Here is a 17,935-nt window from a genome sequence, read left to right as displayed (position 1 = left end):
AGAGAGATTGATGATGTATCATTTTACAATGTGCTGCTTTAACCTCAAGGTAAAAAGTGCACACATCGAGTATTGAACTTGTGACATCCTTCAACTTGAATGCTGACCCACTTAACCAGCTATGCAGAGCCCTTTGGGGGCGTTTGAATCCCCGACGGCAGGCTCCATGCACATCCGTGCACCTATGCAAACGTGGGACAAGCATATGTTATTTTGGTGCATCTCGCGGACGCGAAAACAGCATCCGCCACTGTTCTGTGCCCCCCGGGTGGGCAGGGATGTCCCGTGCTGTCCTGACCACCACTGTCTGCGATTCAAACGCCTATTAGCCAAGGTGTGACAAGCCTTACTTCATCATGTTTGAAAAAATCGACGTTTTTTTTGTTATATTTTACGATTGTGACACCTGGGCTGCATTGATAAGCATCCCCACAGTTCAGGCTTGATGATAAAGCTGGGATAACTTGGGATTTGGTATGATGACGTATGAGCTTGGACCTGTTGGAATATCTTATTATCTAACAAATAAACTTGACAATGATGTTACCCTGGGACCAGAGCATGTTATACAGTAACCAAACAACATTCGATTGTTTAGGTACGTTTTTTCTGTGGTCAGATAAGATTCTACGATATTAGCTTGTCATATGCGAGGACCAAAACAGTCTTGGTCCCTCTATTATACATATGCATAATTAGAATCAGATGTGAAGTGGTGGGATTTGTGTTGGATTGAAGCAGTACTGAATCCAACATAATTGGATGCACCTCAACTTGATGGGTCTTAGGAAAGGGCGGACCAGAGCCAAAGGCCCACTGCTGTGTAAGTGTAAGTAACACAGACGTGCACTGACTGCTCCTACCAATCAGGTCAGGATACAAGAGATAGAGGAAAGCTGGATCCTCATCTTTGAGATTACAATGCCAAAAAAATATTGGCAGCATACAAGGAAAGACGATCTGTAGATAGCTGTTTTGGAGGTCCATTGAAGTTGGACTTTCCTTTGATCATTTTGGCAACCCCTTACCATCAAATCTGCACAGACTTCTGGATAGTTCATTGGGTTTGGATGGTCGTTTGGACCTAAATTTGGATAGTGCTCTAACAGTAGTAAGTCATGTCAAGTCATGCCGGGCTCATCCCAGGTTAGCTCTCTTGATGGGCCAAAGAGAAGGCCTGACCTGGTTATTATTTAGTCAAACATGGCCTCCATCTTGTTGTGTTTAGGTGTGCCAACTGGGACCCTTGTATATGGTAACCGCTCTGACAAAGCAGGTTATATGCCCCCCCCCCCCCAAACACGCAGGTGCATGTTCAGGGGTTCGAATGAGCGCCACATATGCACATGGGGCTTGTATCCCGGTGTGTGTCGGCATCACTTAACGTCAGAGTCCGGTGCGATTGCAAAGACTTAAGTATCCTTTCCTATCATTCCCACCATGAAATGACGGTTCGAGAAAATGATAAAAATGTCCTTTATCCAAAAAAGGGAAGATGATTTTAACTCTTCAATGTCCAAACGTTTCATTTTCGCCCTAAGCAGTAAACTCTTATGCTGCCGCCGGATTACCCTTTGATGACGCACCATTTGTTGTAACAGAAGCTCTCTTTGACGATGCATCCTTTATCGTCATCTGTTATCATCGGAACACCCTTTATCGTCATCTGCACTGTGGGAGCATCATTGCCACCATCATCTGCATCTACCTTCTGGGTGTTTCTCCTCCATTGTCGAATTACCAAAACTCTTGTCGTTTCACTGAGTTTCGTGTAAGGTTTCATTATGTAAACAAATCGATTTATAAATCAAAATGCTAAATCTTACAAGTGGTTGTACTATTCATGCTAAATAATACTTATTTTCATACTGAAACAAATCGATTTGTACCTATTCATTTTTTGGGCGTCGAAAAACAGTTAGCACGATTTGTTCTTATGAAGGTCAAACATTACAACGATATATATTTATGAAGGCTAAATTTCTACAATGATTTGTACGTTTGAATGTAACAATGATTTATACATTTAATGCAGTAATGATTTATATGTTTGATGCAACAACAATTTATACGTTTGAAGCAGTAGTGATGTGTATTTATGATTTATGAAGTTACTACGATTTATATAACGATGTTTACTTATGAAGCTCAAATGTTACAACGATATGTACTTAGGAAGGGTGCAATTTCTATAATAATTTATACATTTAAAGCATGAACGATTTATACATTTAAATTAGTATTGATTTCTAGAATGATGACGACATATGTTGTGTAAACTTCGATGATGATGGTCATGTATTGCATCTAAGTCAAACCATTGGTCACGATGTATCTATGAAACATTTGTGGTTGTAAATCCCACAAATGAACTACGATATTTGTTGCAACATCTATATCTCACAACTAGCTTGGATCAATACAAGTTACCTGGATCTGAAAGCACAAGTTGGCATGTTACTTGATGACTTTACAGTATAAGTCAGAAATGATTTGTCATATCGCGATTTACACAATGACTGATAAAAGGCAAAAAAAAAAGAAAGAAGAAATAAATTGAAATGATGTTTATTGGTAAAGTACAAATCGAGGTAACTTGATAAATAAAAATCAACTTATAACCACATCGATTTAAGTTTTATACTATAATAATATTTTAGTAACAAAGGAAAATCGTTGTGGCGGATATAGACGTCATTGCGTAAATCACGATATTTGTTGTAACATCTATATCTCATAACTAGCTTAGATCAATACATGCTACCTAGATCTGAAAGCACAAGTTGGCATGTTACTCGATGACTTTGTAGCAGATCTCCAGGCATAAACTAATCAATTTTCCAATATCAATATATCACCACTAGCTTGGATCAATATATGCTATATGGATCTGAAAGCACAAGTTGGCATGTTATTCGATGACTTTATAGCAGATCTACAAGCATAATTAGATCAATTTCCCAAGATCTATATTAATCAATGAGTTTTTTTAATAAGTGTAACACACAAGTGCCACTGAATAAATTATTGTAATGTTCGACCTTCATAAATAAAAATTGAAGAAGCGTTTAACGTTGTGTACTATAGAAATTATGATTTGCTTTTACGAGCTATTTTTCCTATCACGATTTACACAATGATTGATACAAGGCTGAAACGATTTGTACGTATGAAGACTATATGCTATCGCGATTTGCTTGATACAAATTGGATTGCAACCAGCTATAATTCTTTGTTGTAACGTAACATTATATAATTCTTTCTATAACAGATCACGATTTATTTTTTATAAAGGAAGTATTCTATCATGATTTGTACAGTCACGAACATAAAGCAAAAATAATTTGTCCCATCGCGATTTGCTTTTACGAGCTTTGTCCATGTGAACGATATGTCTTATTGTGACTTACACAATGACTGATTCATAAAAGGCATAAAAGAAAAAAAAAAAACAAATTGATACAATGTTTAGACTTAGTAAAGTACAAATTGAGGTAACTTCAATGATACAAATCGAGGTAACTTCATAAATACAAATTGATTTACAACTTGATACCGATTTAAGTTTTATACTAAAACAATATTTTAGTAACAATTGCAAATCGATATGAGTAAATCACCCTATTACGTATCGATATTGTTTACAAAGAAGTATATTGAAGCAATATACAATGGACAAGAACCTGATTTCGATATTATATGCTCTACACTTAAACATGTTTATTTATCATATATTATTAGGGACTCAATTTTTATATTGGTCTCACATTACTTTTTTGTTGTATGATGATATACTTGGATTCCGCACATAACTATGCAAAAAATTGATGAAGTTTCTAATTGTGGAAGACAAAAAAACTCAGACGACAAGAATACCTAGAAGGTAACGAATGATGCAAGCCCCCGAGGAGTAATATGATGTATAAAGATTTGTAACATATTTTGTAGACTATGTATACAAATTTTGTAAGACTGTGTATACAAATTATGTAAATCTCTCTTGTTTGAAATAAAAATTCAACAATTACTCTAATTTCAAGAGGAATGCTGATAAATATTGATAGATCTGATATCAAGAGGAATGCTGATATATACTTCCATAATGGAAAGATATGTGTTTTCTATCCTTTTATATTGGACACTATTTAAATTGATGTGGTTGTAAATCGTGTCAATGGGCTACATGATAAATCACTTTTACTATACGCGTCAATAAGTTAGACTGTTATTTGTAACAGTTGCAAATTGTTATCTTCGACATAGACGTCATCGTGTAAAATGCTATAGAACATTATATGATATAACAATTTATATAACATATTTGAAGGAAAAAAGTGTTTTAGATTTACAACGATTTGTACATGTGAAGGCTAGATGAGACAATGAGTTTTACTTTTAATATAATTTATTTATAAAATAACTTTTTGCGCAATGATTCACATACAATATATATACAATGATTTGTATATATGAAGGCTAGATGAGATAACGTTTTATATAGCATAGACGTCATTCTTATGCCATTAGTAAATCGTGATTTGTACAACGATTTGTATATGTGAAGGCTAGATGAGACAACTAATGGTATAAAAACTGAACAACGATGATTTCCCAATGGTATCAAAACTGTAGCTCTGTAGGTTAGATGAGACAACGATTTATACATGTGATCAATATATATTACAACGATCGATCTTGAAATAATCATTATTTACAACAATTTTTAAAGTGTGATTTCAATTACACAAGTCAATCATCACGAAGATTTATTAAGTTACATCAAATTACATAATTCATAAATCACACAGGTTTATTATATTGCATCATGTTAATACAATGTTATGTTCCATCATATTAATGCAATCAAATACAATTATATAGCTGAAGAATTCACACACGATTCCTGTGTTCTATTGCTTACTTTTGAATTGAACTGAGACTGTAATGAAAAAGAACAATATAAGACACTACATTAAGTTTAACAAGAATTGCAAACATCCTCCCAACATTAATTACATACCAGCAATTCAATATTTGCTTGCCTCATCCATCTTCGCATTAAATATGACTTAGGTATTTCTTGTATATTCTCTTGATTAAGTGCCTTTAATGTATGATGACATAAAATACCTTTGAATTCATATATTTTGCACGTACATTCAACTGTTCTGTTGTCAATATCTTTCCGGTGTATTAGCTTTAGGAGTGTAAGTGGCCTACAGTTGGTCAGGTTTTGTTCATGTTACATGTGACCTGATCTTCCATTAGGTCTAGACAGTGGATGCAAACCTAAACCTGTTTAGATTGAGCCGATCCAATTTTGGTCCAAAATTCATATTAGACCAGTATAGGCTTTTTGTATGTGGTTCATTTTTGGTTCAGGTCAATGTATATAGCATTTCAGGTGACATGCAGGATGATCAACAATGGTTCTGATCTCAGTTGGGTTGGGTCATGGGAGGCGTTATTACTTGGTAATAACTTCATTTTTTAAAAGTATAATAGCTATGCATGAAGACAGTAATGGTGCATATAGCTATAATATAAGTTTATATAGTTTTTTCAACAATAATATCATACAGTTAGGCTGGGTAAAATTTCAATCAGATAAAACTAGTTAATATATGAATCAGGTACACATTATGCATAAATACTATCCAAGTTTGGGTTTACTAATTGGGTTCATGCCAGTACAGTGTAGTCATCGAGGTTTTTTTGACATCGATGTTGATTGCATAAAGTATTAGAATGAACATAGTTGTTGGCAAGAGTGTAAAGTAATGCAGGTTTCTAAAGAAGATGCTTAGGTTGGACTCTGGGGATTGAGAAAAGGCAGTTGCCTATTTCAAAAAGAAAAAATGCAGGGCCATCTCCAACACTGAAATACTGTGAGTAAAAATATTCATATCCAATTAAATATTTCTAACTAATAAGGATTCAATTTTTAATACATGTTATCTGAAGAAGTAAGTGCGAAGGGCAAGCTTGACCTGAACCACCGAACCGACCAAACTAGATCCGACTATCCAATTAGGTTTGATTAATGGGTCTAGGTCCAAATTTAACATCCATCCATAAAACTGAACATTATTGCAAACCCAAACTTGGACAATATTTATACACAATGTGTACCTGATTCATATGTTAACTAGTTTCATTTGATTGAAAATTTACCCAGCCTAATTGTATGAACTTATTGTTGAAAAAGATACATGAACTTATATTATAGCTATATACACCATTACTATCTTCATGCACAACTATTGTACTTTTCAAAAATGAAGTTATTACCAAGTAATAAGGCCTCCCATGACCCAACCCAATTGAGATTAGAACCATTGTTGACCATCCTGCCTATCACCTGAAATGCTATATACATGGACTTGAGCAAAAAATAAACCGCATACAAAAAGCCTATACTGGTCTAATATAAATTTTGGACTAGAATTGGATCGGCTCAATCCAAGCAGGTTTAGGTTTGCATCCATTGTCTAGACCTAATGCAATATCAAGTCTCATGGAACATGAACAAAACATGACCAGCTGTAGGCCACTTACACTCCTAAAACTAATACACTGAAAAGGACAAGGAGACAATCACATCTTGAATCTGACTTGCTCCTTGTTGGATTTCTACTTGACTTCTTCCAGCCATCCTTAGAACAAACATATGTCTTTCTCACCATGACACCCTGTGCATTTTTTGACCAAGAATACCTTCTAACACTAAAGTCAAGTTTTAAGGCATAATCATTGTAAAATTTATATGCAGCTTCTTCATTATTAAACTGCATTCTTTCTATGTGAATCGAGTCAAGTGTACTATCATGTATATTCTCAGTGCCTACACCTTTATCAAGTGTAATGTCATGATCGTCTATCTCATTATCGATTTGCATTTCTTTTGCTAGAACATTCAAGTCAAGAGTGAATCCAATGCCTGCACCCTTCTTATCATGTGCATAATTAGTTCACATGTTCACTTCTTCAGGTGTGTCATTAGTACAAATATTCACTTTTCCATAACTTTCCAATGATTAAGATACATCATCTTCACTGCAACTAGATGATAAGCTCACCACTGTCATAAGCAAGATATCAATTTGCGTTAGCCAGCACATACGTTTACTACGATTTATTCAAGTTGCTATATAACAACAGATATCGATTAGTTAAGCAAGTCAAAGAAACGATTGAATAAATCACAGTACAAAAGCAACCACGATTTGTTATTTGCTTATACTATGCATCGATTTGTTATTTACCATGAGAATAAAAGAAACGATTTATCGTAGATATGTGTTGACGATAGCATTCATGTATCAGTGATTTTATTATATTTACGACATTGTGAAGCGATTTCAATAGAAATCGTTAAATAAGCAGTGATTTAAATACCCAAATCGCCACTGCAAATATGCAATAATATAAATTTTGCACACACACGTTTTAAAATCATACTATAAATATCTTATAAATCGACACTAGAAAACACATAATATCTTACAAATCGATATAAATATCGCATAATATATTGCAAATCGATACAGAAATTCAACATAATAGCTTACAAATCGATATTAACAAACAAAACAATATCTCACAAATTAGTAGTATGTTACTACAACCGCGATTTGCGTTACATTGCATATACTGAGTGAATGGATGATACTAGATGGGGTAGAAGCCTTTCCTCACATTTGTAACTAAGCATTCTTGTCAACTGGTCCTTGTGTCTTACAAATATCTCCAATTTTCAATCATCGAAAAGCCAACATCGACCTGCAATAACAAAACAATGCCTTAATGACACTCACGACGACATACGTTCTTCAACAATAGCATGATGACATTAAAATGTACTCACAACACCTTAATGACACTTGTTGGAATGTTTGTGCGTCATTGCTTTTTCCTATATTGCCTAACAAAAATGAAGAAGAAGAGAAGACTGTAAAAAAAGATGGCCAACAAATCCTCCTATGATACCCACCAATGATCAAACCAGTCGATCGATTTATACTTATCTCCACGAGGTAGGAACGAAAAGGCGGTAATGTGTTGTAACACAAGCTAAAAACCAAGGTGGAAACTTGGACTCGCAGGAATGTGTAAAGCCATTTACGAGAGGATATTTCTGTCATACACATATCTATCTTACGGGAGAACATTTCCATCAAACACATATCTATCCTTTTTATATGTTGTTTTATTATAAAATCATAATGGGTAATATTGACAAATGAATTATCTTGGATCGCAAGATATTCCTCTGTACACACCCGAACACACAAATTTGTCTTTCGGGGAGAACACACAACCTCCTCTCTCGCTGTGGGCTCAGGCCAGGTCGGTAGCCAATGTCTCGTGTGTGAGTTGCGTATATGATAATGCCGTATATTTGTCTACGCATGGGTGAAAATGGATCGGATTCAGTCCAACATCCGACACTTAGTTCAAGGACATGAATCTCATAATACGATCTGAATGCATATTTGGATCTGATTCGAATATATAACAGTGAACTTTTCTTGGTCTTTCTATTGGATGTGATCTGCCAAATTACTTTGAGAGAAGTGATTTGGCATCCTCACGGTACACAAGGACCAAGCAATGGACGGTGAAGATGTCAAATCACTTTCTTAAGTGATTTGACAGATCACCTGATCTGCTATCCTTTTTTGATGAGCGCCAGTTTGAAATTTGGACCGGGTTCTAATTACTGCACGGGATCTTATTCACATCCGGACTCGAATTCGGATTTAAATATCATGATCCGGCCGGCCCGTATCTCTTACCCGTTTGAACCACTGCTTATACGCTGCATTTACGTAACAAAGGAAGCAATTCTACTTACGAGGAAAAGCCGTGAAAAGATCTTGTGCTATTGCACAAATATTCGTGCATTAAGCACCTGATCACCCTCCATCTTGTGGACAGGGCGTGTCAGGAGTGGGACCCAACACCCTGATGGAGGGTGCTGGGATGCTTAATGCACAAATTTTTGTGCCAATCATATTGCACCCGATTCGGACTCAGGAAAAGCCTGCCCCAAAACTGGAAGGAGAGCAGTTTAATCACAGGGATATTCCAACTTTACTATCATGTCATCTCCTCTTATTTACTATTTTATTGAGAAAATCACTCAAGAGCGGCGAATCATGTCTTCCTTTTTTCGTGTCCCTGTGATGAAAGAGGACAGCCGACCTCCCCACCCCCTGGTTTAAGTGGGCAGACCCAAAGCCTCACATTTCTTCTCTCCCGAGTCTCCCCTCTCGGATAAAAAAACTCGGCCTCTCTCTCTCTCTCTCTCTCCTGTGTGTGTGTGGGAAGGCAGGCTGCGCCACCACCGCGCCCTTCCTTCCCTCGCTCATTTCCTTTCAGGGTAAGGAAAGAAAAACCCTAGCTAAACCCCACTGTCTCTTGAAGCTGCAGCAACCAGAACCTCGCTTCTTCTCGTTGAGGCCGAGCAGCCTCCACCGCTCTCCTGTCCGTACCAATCCATGGGTTCTTCCATCAGCCACGCCGCCGCCGCCGCCGCTCCGACGATGCCGGCCGATCTCGCGCCTCCTCCTCCGTCGTCGCCTCCCCCCGGCACCAAAGAGGGCCAGCAGAAGGTGGACTGGCTCAACCTCCCTTGCCCCGTTCCTTTCGAAGAGATCCAGAGAGAGGTTTTGAGTAAGTATTTTTTTCATATTCTGATCGGTTTGGTGATCATTTTGTTTTGGTTTTTGTTGGTGTATTTTAAGTGTTCTATCTCAGATTGAGAGACTAGAATTTGGAGCGTTATGGAGTCTTTTGATGATGATTTTTGTGTTGATTGTTTTTTTTTCTTTTTTGTTGATCGGTTTGGTGATCAATCCCCTCTGGCTTTAGTTGGCGTATTTTAAGCGTTTTATCTCTGATTGAGAGAATAGAACGTGGAGAGTTGTCAAGTTTTTTACGGCGATTTTGGTGTTGATCGGTTTGAATCAGTACATTATCTTAATTTTTTTTGTCTTGTTTTTGGTAATATTTCTTGGAAGCGATCGATTTGAAGTGTATAAGTAGAAAGTTTCTTCGTGATAGTTTAAAGTTTTCATTAATTCAGATGTTGTTATTTGCATATCGCAGTGTCTTTGAAGCCAGAACTTTTTGAGGGCTTGCGCTTTGATTTTACTAAACCTCTGAATCAGAAATTCTCTCTCAGCCACAGGTCTCTGGACATGCATTGATCAATGCTTCCGAATTCCGATTATGCCTAATGTCTATATCTTCTCTTTTTGCTTTTTTTTTTGCAATGTATTTTATAACTATCCCTGCATTTATTTTCTAGTGTTTTTATGGGTTCTATGGAGGTTCCTTCTCAATCAAAAGAGACCATCAAGGTTCCTACCGCTCAGTATGAGTTTGGGGCTAATTTTCTAGACCCTAAGGTAGGTCTCTTGGTTATATATTTTCCAGTAAATTTACCAAATCATTTGTGATATGGAATCATGGATTCGTAATTCCACAGTTGATGCTTGTTGGGAGGATATTCACTGACGGAAGGCTTAGTGCTCGAGTGAGGTGTGATTTGACAAATAATTTCACGCTCAAAGTCAATGCCCAGGTAAACTATTGTCCCCTTGGGAAAAAAGGACATTAATGTTTGTCAATCGCATCATGCTAAGCTGCTTGTCTTCTCGGGAAATAATTGTGTGAAATAATGTTACCTAATTTGAGAATAGAACTGTTTTTTTGAAATACTCTTATTTACTTTTTTTTTTTGTGGTATTCTTGTGCAGCTGGTAAATGAGCCACATTTCTCTCAGGGCATGTTCAACTTAGACTACAAGGTAAGCCTCTATCAAGTGCTGTGTTGGTATATCTTAAATTCTTATTAATGTATAGCAAGTGGATAATATTTTGGTGTGTTTTCCTTTTCCTTTGGCTTTATGGTAAAAGAAGATAATAGCCAGTGAATGTTTTGATATGTTTAACATGGTAGGGACCGGTCTTTTAAAACCGAGTCACTTGGGAATCAACTCAGCAATGCTTGACTTGTCACTCGGTCGGGTTATGATAATTTTTAAAATGTATAGAATCTATAGATATATAAGTAATTACATATATATACATATATGATATACAATTATATAAATTCATATACATATATATTATGTAAAATATATACATTATGAACTCATACATGCATTATATATATGTATGTATAAATATAATATATATATAAATATAAATATAAATAAATAAATAAATAAATACATACATATATGTATGTATGACTTGGAAAAGTCATAAGTTGACCCAACTGAGTAATGGCCAGGTGATATGAAATCTCGGCTGATTCGACTGGGTCTTGTGGAATACTGGATCATTCACTGGTTTCACCCTGTGAATGGCCGAGTAGAGCCAAGTTGACTTGGAGAGTTTTTGAACACTGGTGCTAACATTAGATATTGAATCCTTGGAAAGTTGCGCATGGATCAACAAGTATTTTGAGTCTGGTTCCAAGCTAATTCATGGCATGTGGTAAGCCTAAAAATTTAGGCTTTATGCTGTCAAAATGGTGGACTTACATATGGTTTGTTAGTCTTACGGACATACCTGTTTCTCCAAGTGTTTGTGATTTTGGCCAAATGGCTAGAAAAGGCATAGCTTCATGATTAAAAATTTGAAACACTTCTCTTAAATTGTCCGAGGCACAAGGTTGATATTGTTTCTCTGCTAATGTGGACCTTAACACCTTTGTTCCCTGAGTGCGTGTTTGATGCCCTGGACAAAAGCCGCTGGACAAGATTTATCCGGGACACAAGAGTTGGATCTCCGATTGTTGGGTTTTGACTCTTGCGTCCCAGAATCTGGTGATAAAACTGCCTAGTGCAGCCTCTTTTGTCCCCAGATCTGCACGGTGGGATGACCCACTGCATGGACTGCTTTGTCCCAGAGCAGATTTTCTCCTGCAGTTTCAAATGCGCCTTGAAGCCGCTCTTGGAACATTGAGTGTATTTCTTTCCTTCTGTCTATTGCATAGCTTTATGAAATGCAACTGACCTTTCTGGGTAATTGGCCAATTGTTCTTAGATGAACAGACTATACTTATCAGCTTTTAACTTTTTTAGTTGCCTTGTGATGTATACTGTGTTAAGAGTTGTATGTACGTGTACATATATATAAATATGTATACTCTAATGCTAAAAGCGTTGAGACATAGCGATGCACTCCACCAAAAATGAAGTGAGGCGTAAAGCGTAAGCCTCAAATATCAACTAAAAGAAATGCTTTATTGATGAAACACAACAACCAATAAGAAATAGAAAATCCCAAGTAAATACCAAAAAATATGAGATTAACATGTAAAAAGTAACATTAATGAAACAACTTGATATATATAAGTATCTAACAAATAAAATATGAGTATTCAATGAAACATTAAGTAACAAAATCTCTAACAATCAAATTCCTCAACATCTTGTTATCATCATATAATGCATATTACCATTAACAACCAAAAGTTAATGTATTTGTCCAAAACTCTCCAAATTGAGAGAGTTACAACATTCGCAAGTGCAAATGAAGGACAAAAAAACATACAAATACCATCATAAAGACTAGCTTCACTGTTTAACGATAGAAACAAACTTTTGAAGTGCAAATCAAGGAACAACCTAAAATTATCTACGCAAAATAATCTAACAAATAAAAAATTCACATTGATCAGCTAGAGTTCTATTCACATATACATGATGGTCAAAGAGAAAATCGTTAAGCAACATATTACATGGCTCCAAACACATTCTAACGTTGCCACCATGAAAACCCAAACACTTAACTAACATAACATTTTATTCATCAATTTTTAGAATTCAAAGGGAACATTCTTTATTCCAAATGGCATAACATTTCATTCATAGTGACCCAAAAATGTAGTAACGGCTGTTCTATGTCAGCCTTGCTATTTTAGAAATATTTGCTAAAATCTAAATTTTAGTTCAAATTTAGAATATATTTTCGATCCTTGAATTCTTTTCGTAAGGTATTGTATGTACATATTGGGTTTCTTAATCCATTTGAGAGCTTTTATCGAAGGTTTATAATTAATAACTAATCATGCAACTCCACTTTCTTTTTAAGTAGCGTTTTCAATGTAAAAATCTATATACATGTATTTTTGAATGAATACATGTATGTATCTATACACATATGTATGTGTGTGGAGTATGGACAAATGTATTTATGAGAGACAAGATAAAGAGAGAGACAAGAGAGAGACAAGAGAGAGAGAGAGTACTTGTTAGACTTAGGCTTCTTCTTTTCAGCAGAGAGAGCCCTAAATCCCCTTAATTTCGGTCAAATCAGGGTCAAAAAACACCTATTTGCCAAATGCTCTGAGGTGTGCCTCGCTATGAGGTGTACACTTCGTGGCTTATGAGGCGTATGCTTCAGGGCTCGTGCGCTATTTTAGCGCCCCTCAAGGCTCATAGCCCCTCTTCTTCAAGCAAGACACATTTTTTGTGACTTGAGGCACACTTTTCACAACTATGGTATACACATATATATGTATTATATATATATATTTATAGATTGTATCTAGGTCAGTTTGTATTTTTTTGTTTTTTTATTTTGTTCATGGGCATTATGGTCTTTTGACTAACTAGCCATGGGCTCTTTTGTTCCTCTCTCTCATGTATATATATGGGACATTAGGTTCCCAATTCTTAATACATTACACTATTTATTTTATATTAATAAAATATATTTTTTTATATTGTGAGTGTGTGTGCCTTTGTGCCTCTTGAGAGTTCTCCCTTTGTGGATTGCGTTATGTTGTTACCTTAGTAGGCATTTTCTTTGATCCGTGGAGTTCTCATTACATTCTATCAGGGCCATTGGCTCTTGTGACCTTGTTCTTGCAATTGTGATTAAGAATCAGTGGCATCTACTTTTTCAAGTAATTGTAGTGCTCGTATGTTCGTGGTGCCACTCTTGTTCGTGCATCCTTCATCTCTCTTCCCCATTTTATTTTTTCATCTCCTTGTTCGAGAAGGAGGTTGTCACAATCTTTTCCATGAAGTTCGATGAGAACTACAATAGAGGGCTACGATGACGAAGAAATTCGTTGTTGGTAAAGAGCTATGGCATACACCGGAACCCCAACTTGTTCTTACCAAGAATATGGAGTGAAGGAAGCTCTAAAAGATGGTGAAAAAGAGAAGGCTATGTCCGATTACTAGAAAGCCTTAAGAGATTGGTAAGTGGGCTATGCTAAGGTCCTTTCATGGTTCATAAATAGCATTGACCAAGATCCATGTGATAGCATCTTGAGCTTTGAAAGTGTCGATGAAGTATGGACATTTCTAATGGAGATGTATACTCAAAAGGATGCTACCTATTTGTGAGAACTTAGGGATAAGATTCATTCATGCAAGCAAGGTGATCAATTCGTGACAAAATAAAATGGCAAATTAAAAAGATTGTGAGACGGGTTGGCTAGACATGATCCCATATGGGATACACCTAATGATGAGAAGCAATGGAAGAAGCGTGTTCAAGAAGAATAATTCTTTCTATTTATGAATGGGTTGAGACCCAAATATGAACAAGTGCGTATTGTCATTATACATAGGCGATAGACTTGTGAGACTCTCTCACTACATGGAATTTTAGCAAAAGTGTGAATGAAGGAAACAAGGCTCAAGTCTTCTATAGAGCCAAAAGAACCCAAGGAAACTATGTTGCTCGTGTCTAGGCTCGATTCCAATTTTAAAGCCTACAAACCTCTACACTTCAACAAATTCCAACAAGATGGTGCTGGAAAGAAAAATATTATTTGCCATTTTTGTAGAGAATTGGGGCACATCAAACCTTATTGCCCCAAGTTGAAGAAGGTGGACGAGAAAATGGTCGCTTCGATTCCTTCCCAAGGACAAAAGAGTGGACTCGATGATGGTTCCAAAACCATTGGATCTCTCTCTTTGTTTCAATTAGTGGAGGCTCTTCAACCGCTACTCAAACCTCCATCCGCCACCACCGATGCTACAGTCTCCATTTCTTCTACTCTTGGTATGCACCCTTGGTTCTTGGATTCAGGCGCATCTTTTCATGACCTTAAACATTGATCTTCTTTCCATTTGTCGCAACAATTTCAATGACTCTTGTCTCTACGGTTGATGAAACTTCTTTACACATAAAAGACATAGGTAACATTGATAAAACTCTTGAAAATTTTAAAAAAGTTATTTGTTTCAAATGTTAGGCATATTCCAAAACTAAGTTTAAACTTTCTTTCCGTTTCTCAAATATCCGACGATGAGTGTGATGTTTTCTTCTCATTGAATGGTTGTTGGGTGTATGATCGCCAGTCAGAGAAGTTGACTGGCCAAGGTCATAGATAAGGAAACCTCTTCTACATAGACTTTATTGAATTATCTAAATTTTTTTGTAATATTCCCAAACATAGTGATTATGAAATTTGGCACAAACGTTTAGGTCATCCTTGTGTATCCAAAGTTCCATATTCTCCTTGTTTTGAAATTTTTTTGTAATGAAGAAAATCTTAATTGCATAGGCTGCATATTTGAAAAAATAAAATCTCTACCTTTTGCTAAACACAATTTCATTTCTTCATGGTCTTTTGAATTGGTGCACTCGGACATTTGGGGTCCGACTCCTATTTTCTCAAATGATGGTTTCTCTTATTATATTCTTTGTGGATGATTTCTCTAGATATACTTGGATTTATTTTCTTAGACACAAGTTAAAAGCTTTTTATCATTTTAAAATATTTCTTGCTATGATAAACAATCAATTTAATTCTATCATATCTATTTTTCTAACTGATTAAGGGGGAGAGTATGTTTGAAATGATATTAAAAATTATCTCTTAATTAAATGATATTTCTCATCAAAGGTCTTGTCTTAATACACCTCAACTAAGTGGTTTAGTAGAAAGGAAACAAAGGAATTATAGAAACTGCTAGAAGCCTAGAACCCTTTTGATTTCAAACAATGTTCCAAAATATTTGTGGTTTTGCAGTGAGGGCAAGTGCTGTTTATCTCATAAACCGATGCCATCATTTTCCTTGAAAAACATTACCCTTGTTGAAGAGTTTTTTGATGTACAACCAAGTTATAGTAGGATGCGAGCTTTTGGTTGTAAATGTTTTGTTTTAAATGAAAAAAGACAAACTCTCACCAAAAACCATTTCTTGTGCTTTTATTGGCTATGCTGAAAATAAAAAAAAGATTTAGATGTTATGATGTTAAAAATAATAAAATGCATGTTTCAAAAAATGTTTATTTTGTTGAAAAGGAAAGTTATTTTGACTCTAGTATGCCTAAGAAAGATAACGAATATTCATTTGTGTTGGACTTATTGCCTAAAGTAAATATTGATTTTGATGTTGATGGTGACGTGCTTCATCAAGAAGAGAATGCTACCAATTTGGAACCTCCAATAGATGCCAATGATGACCATAATGAGAATGACACTTTCGTAATTGAGCCCCATCTTTTCACTTATTCTAGAAGAACCATCGAAAACCAACTTAGTAGTTTAGAACGGTTCTCTCAAGTAGAACAAGATGAATCTTCCAACCTTAGGAGATCTACTAGAAATTAAAGATTCCCTGATTGGTTTGTATCTTATGAGTCTTTCTCTCCTCAACATAGGACATGTTTACCTGGCATATACACCCATTTTGAACCTAAGACTTTCCCCTTATTGGTTTGTATCTTATGAGTATTTCTTGTTAATATATATATATATATATATATATATATATATATATATATATATCACATCATACTCAATAAAGGGTATTTCTGTAATTCTGCCCAATAGGGGCATTTTAGTCTTTTTTTATTTTATTTTATTTTTTTTATTTTTATTTTTCTTATTTTATTGTATATGCATTAAATGCATAATGCATTCGGGGTCCCAACTAAGAGTCGCTGGACCCCCAACAGTCACAAATGTGACCGTTAGGGGCCCAACGACTCCTTGTTGGGCCTCCCAGTGCCCACTCTCTCTTCTCTTTTCCAGTCCCTCTCCTCTCACTCTCTTGCTTATAAATAGAGGGGTAAACCTCTTTGTAATGTGTGGCTTTTACAAGCCCATTTCTTGCTTTATAAGATTTTTCCTTTTAGCAAGCCATTCTAGGCCTTGTGTTTGTCCATTGTGGACTTTTTGCATCTTGCTTGTGAATGTCCATTCTAGGACATTGTGTTCATTTCTGCTTATTTCATTACATATTTTCAGAGCAAGGTTGTGCTCTTGTTATCAAATCTCTTTTTCACTTGAGTTTCCTTGTAAGTTTGCATATCTTTTCTTGCTTCTCCTATCTCTATTTCACCATGGAAGGTGAACAAAAGATTGACCTCACCTTCAAGTTAAATGGTACCAACTACTTGGTATGGGTGTCCGCTATGGAGAACAACTTCAAGGGCAAAAAGCTTTGGGGTTACGTGATGGCCACCATTCCGGAACCTCAACTTCCGGAACCTCAACTTCAACTCACCAAAATGGAAGGACAAGAGAAAGCTTTTGTCGGAGGAGCATGAATTAAAGCCATTGAAAAACACCAATTGTTGATTGAAGATTGGGAAAATAAGCATGCAAAAATACTTGCATGGTTTATGAATAACGTGGAGCTAAAAATTTGTGCAAACATTGCCAAATTTCGCAAAGCTAACGAGGCATGGTTCTTCATGAAAGGTATGTACACTCAAAAAGACCTCGCTAGACAATTTTTCCTCCAAGAAAAGATTTGCACCATTAAAAAAAAACTTTAGCTCTTTTAGTCTTTTATGGGATGAGCTATCCCTCCTAGAACCCAAATGGGTAGATAGTGAGGATGTTGAACTTAGAAGGCAACAAATGAAAAAAAACATTTTTTTTCAATTTTTGCATGGGCTTAGACCGGAGTATGAGCAAGTTAGATCTTCTCTCCTCCAT

At 35.9% G+C, this 17,935-nt stretch overlaps 1 protein-coding gene across 2 annotated transcripts in view; it reads left to right on the top strand.

The window, feature by feature from the left end:
- The first annotated feature begins 9,275 nt into the window (after positions 1-9,275).
- The window catches only part of LOC149814040 (mitochondrial import receptor subunit TOM40-1-like), a 29,741-nt gene continuing 21,081 nt past the window's right edge, over positions 9,276-17,935 (top strand). For both annotated transcript variants that reach the window (XM_089990386.1, XM_089990385.1), the window contains exons 1-5: positions 9,276-9,678; positions 10,114-10,195; positions 10,316-10,415; positions 10,496-10,591; positions 10,767-10,817. In XM_089990386.1, coding sequence (XP_089846512.1) covers positions 9,504-9,678; positions 10,114-10,195; positions 10,316-10,415; positions 10,496-10,591; positions 10,767-10,817 — 504 coding nt within the window. In that variant the 5' untranslated portion in view covers positions 9,276-9,503. The remainder of the gene's footprint in view (positions 9,679-10,113; positions 10,196-10,315; positions 10,416-10,495; positions 10,592-10,766; positions 10,818-17,935) is intronic.

The sequence above is a fragment of the Nuphar pumila genome, chromosome 15, assembly GCF_984573655.1.
Source record: "Nuphar pumila chromosome 15, dmNupPumi1.hap1.1, whole genome shotgun sequence".
In the NCBI taxonomy this organism is placed as follows: domain Eukaryota; kingdom Viridiplantae; phylum Streptophyta; class Magnoliopsida; order Nymphaeales; family Nymphaeaceae; genus Nuphar; species Nuphar pumila.
Note: the sequence above shows the minus strand (reverse complement) of the source record. Positions and strands in the feature narration are given on the sequence as shown.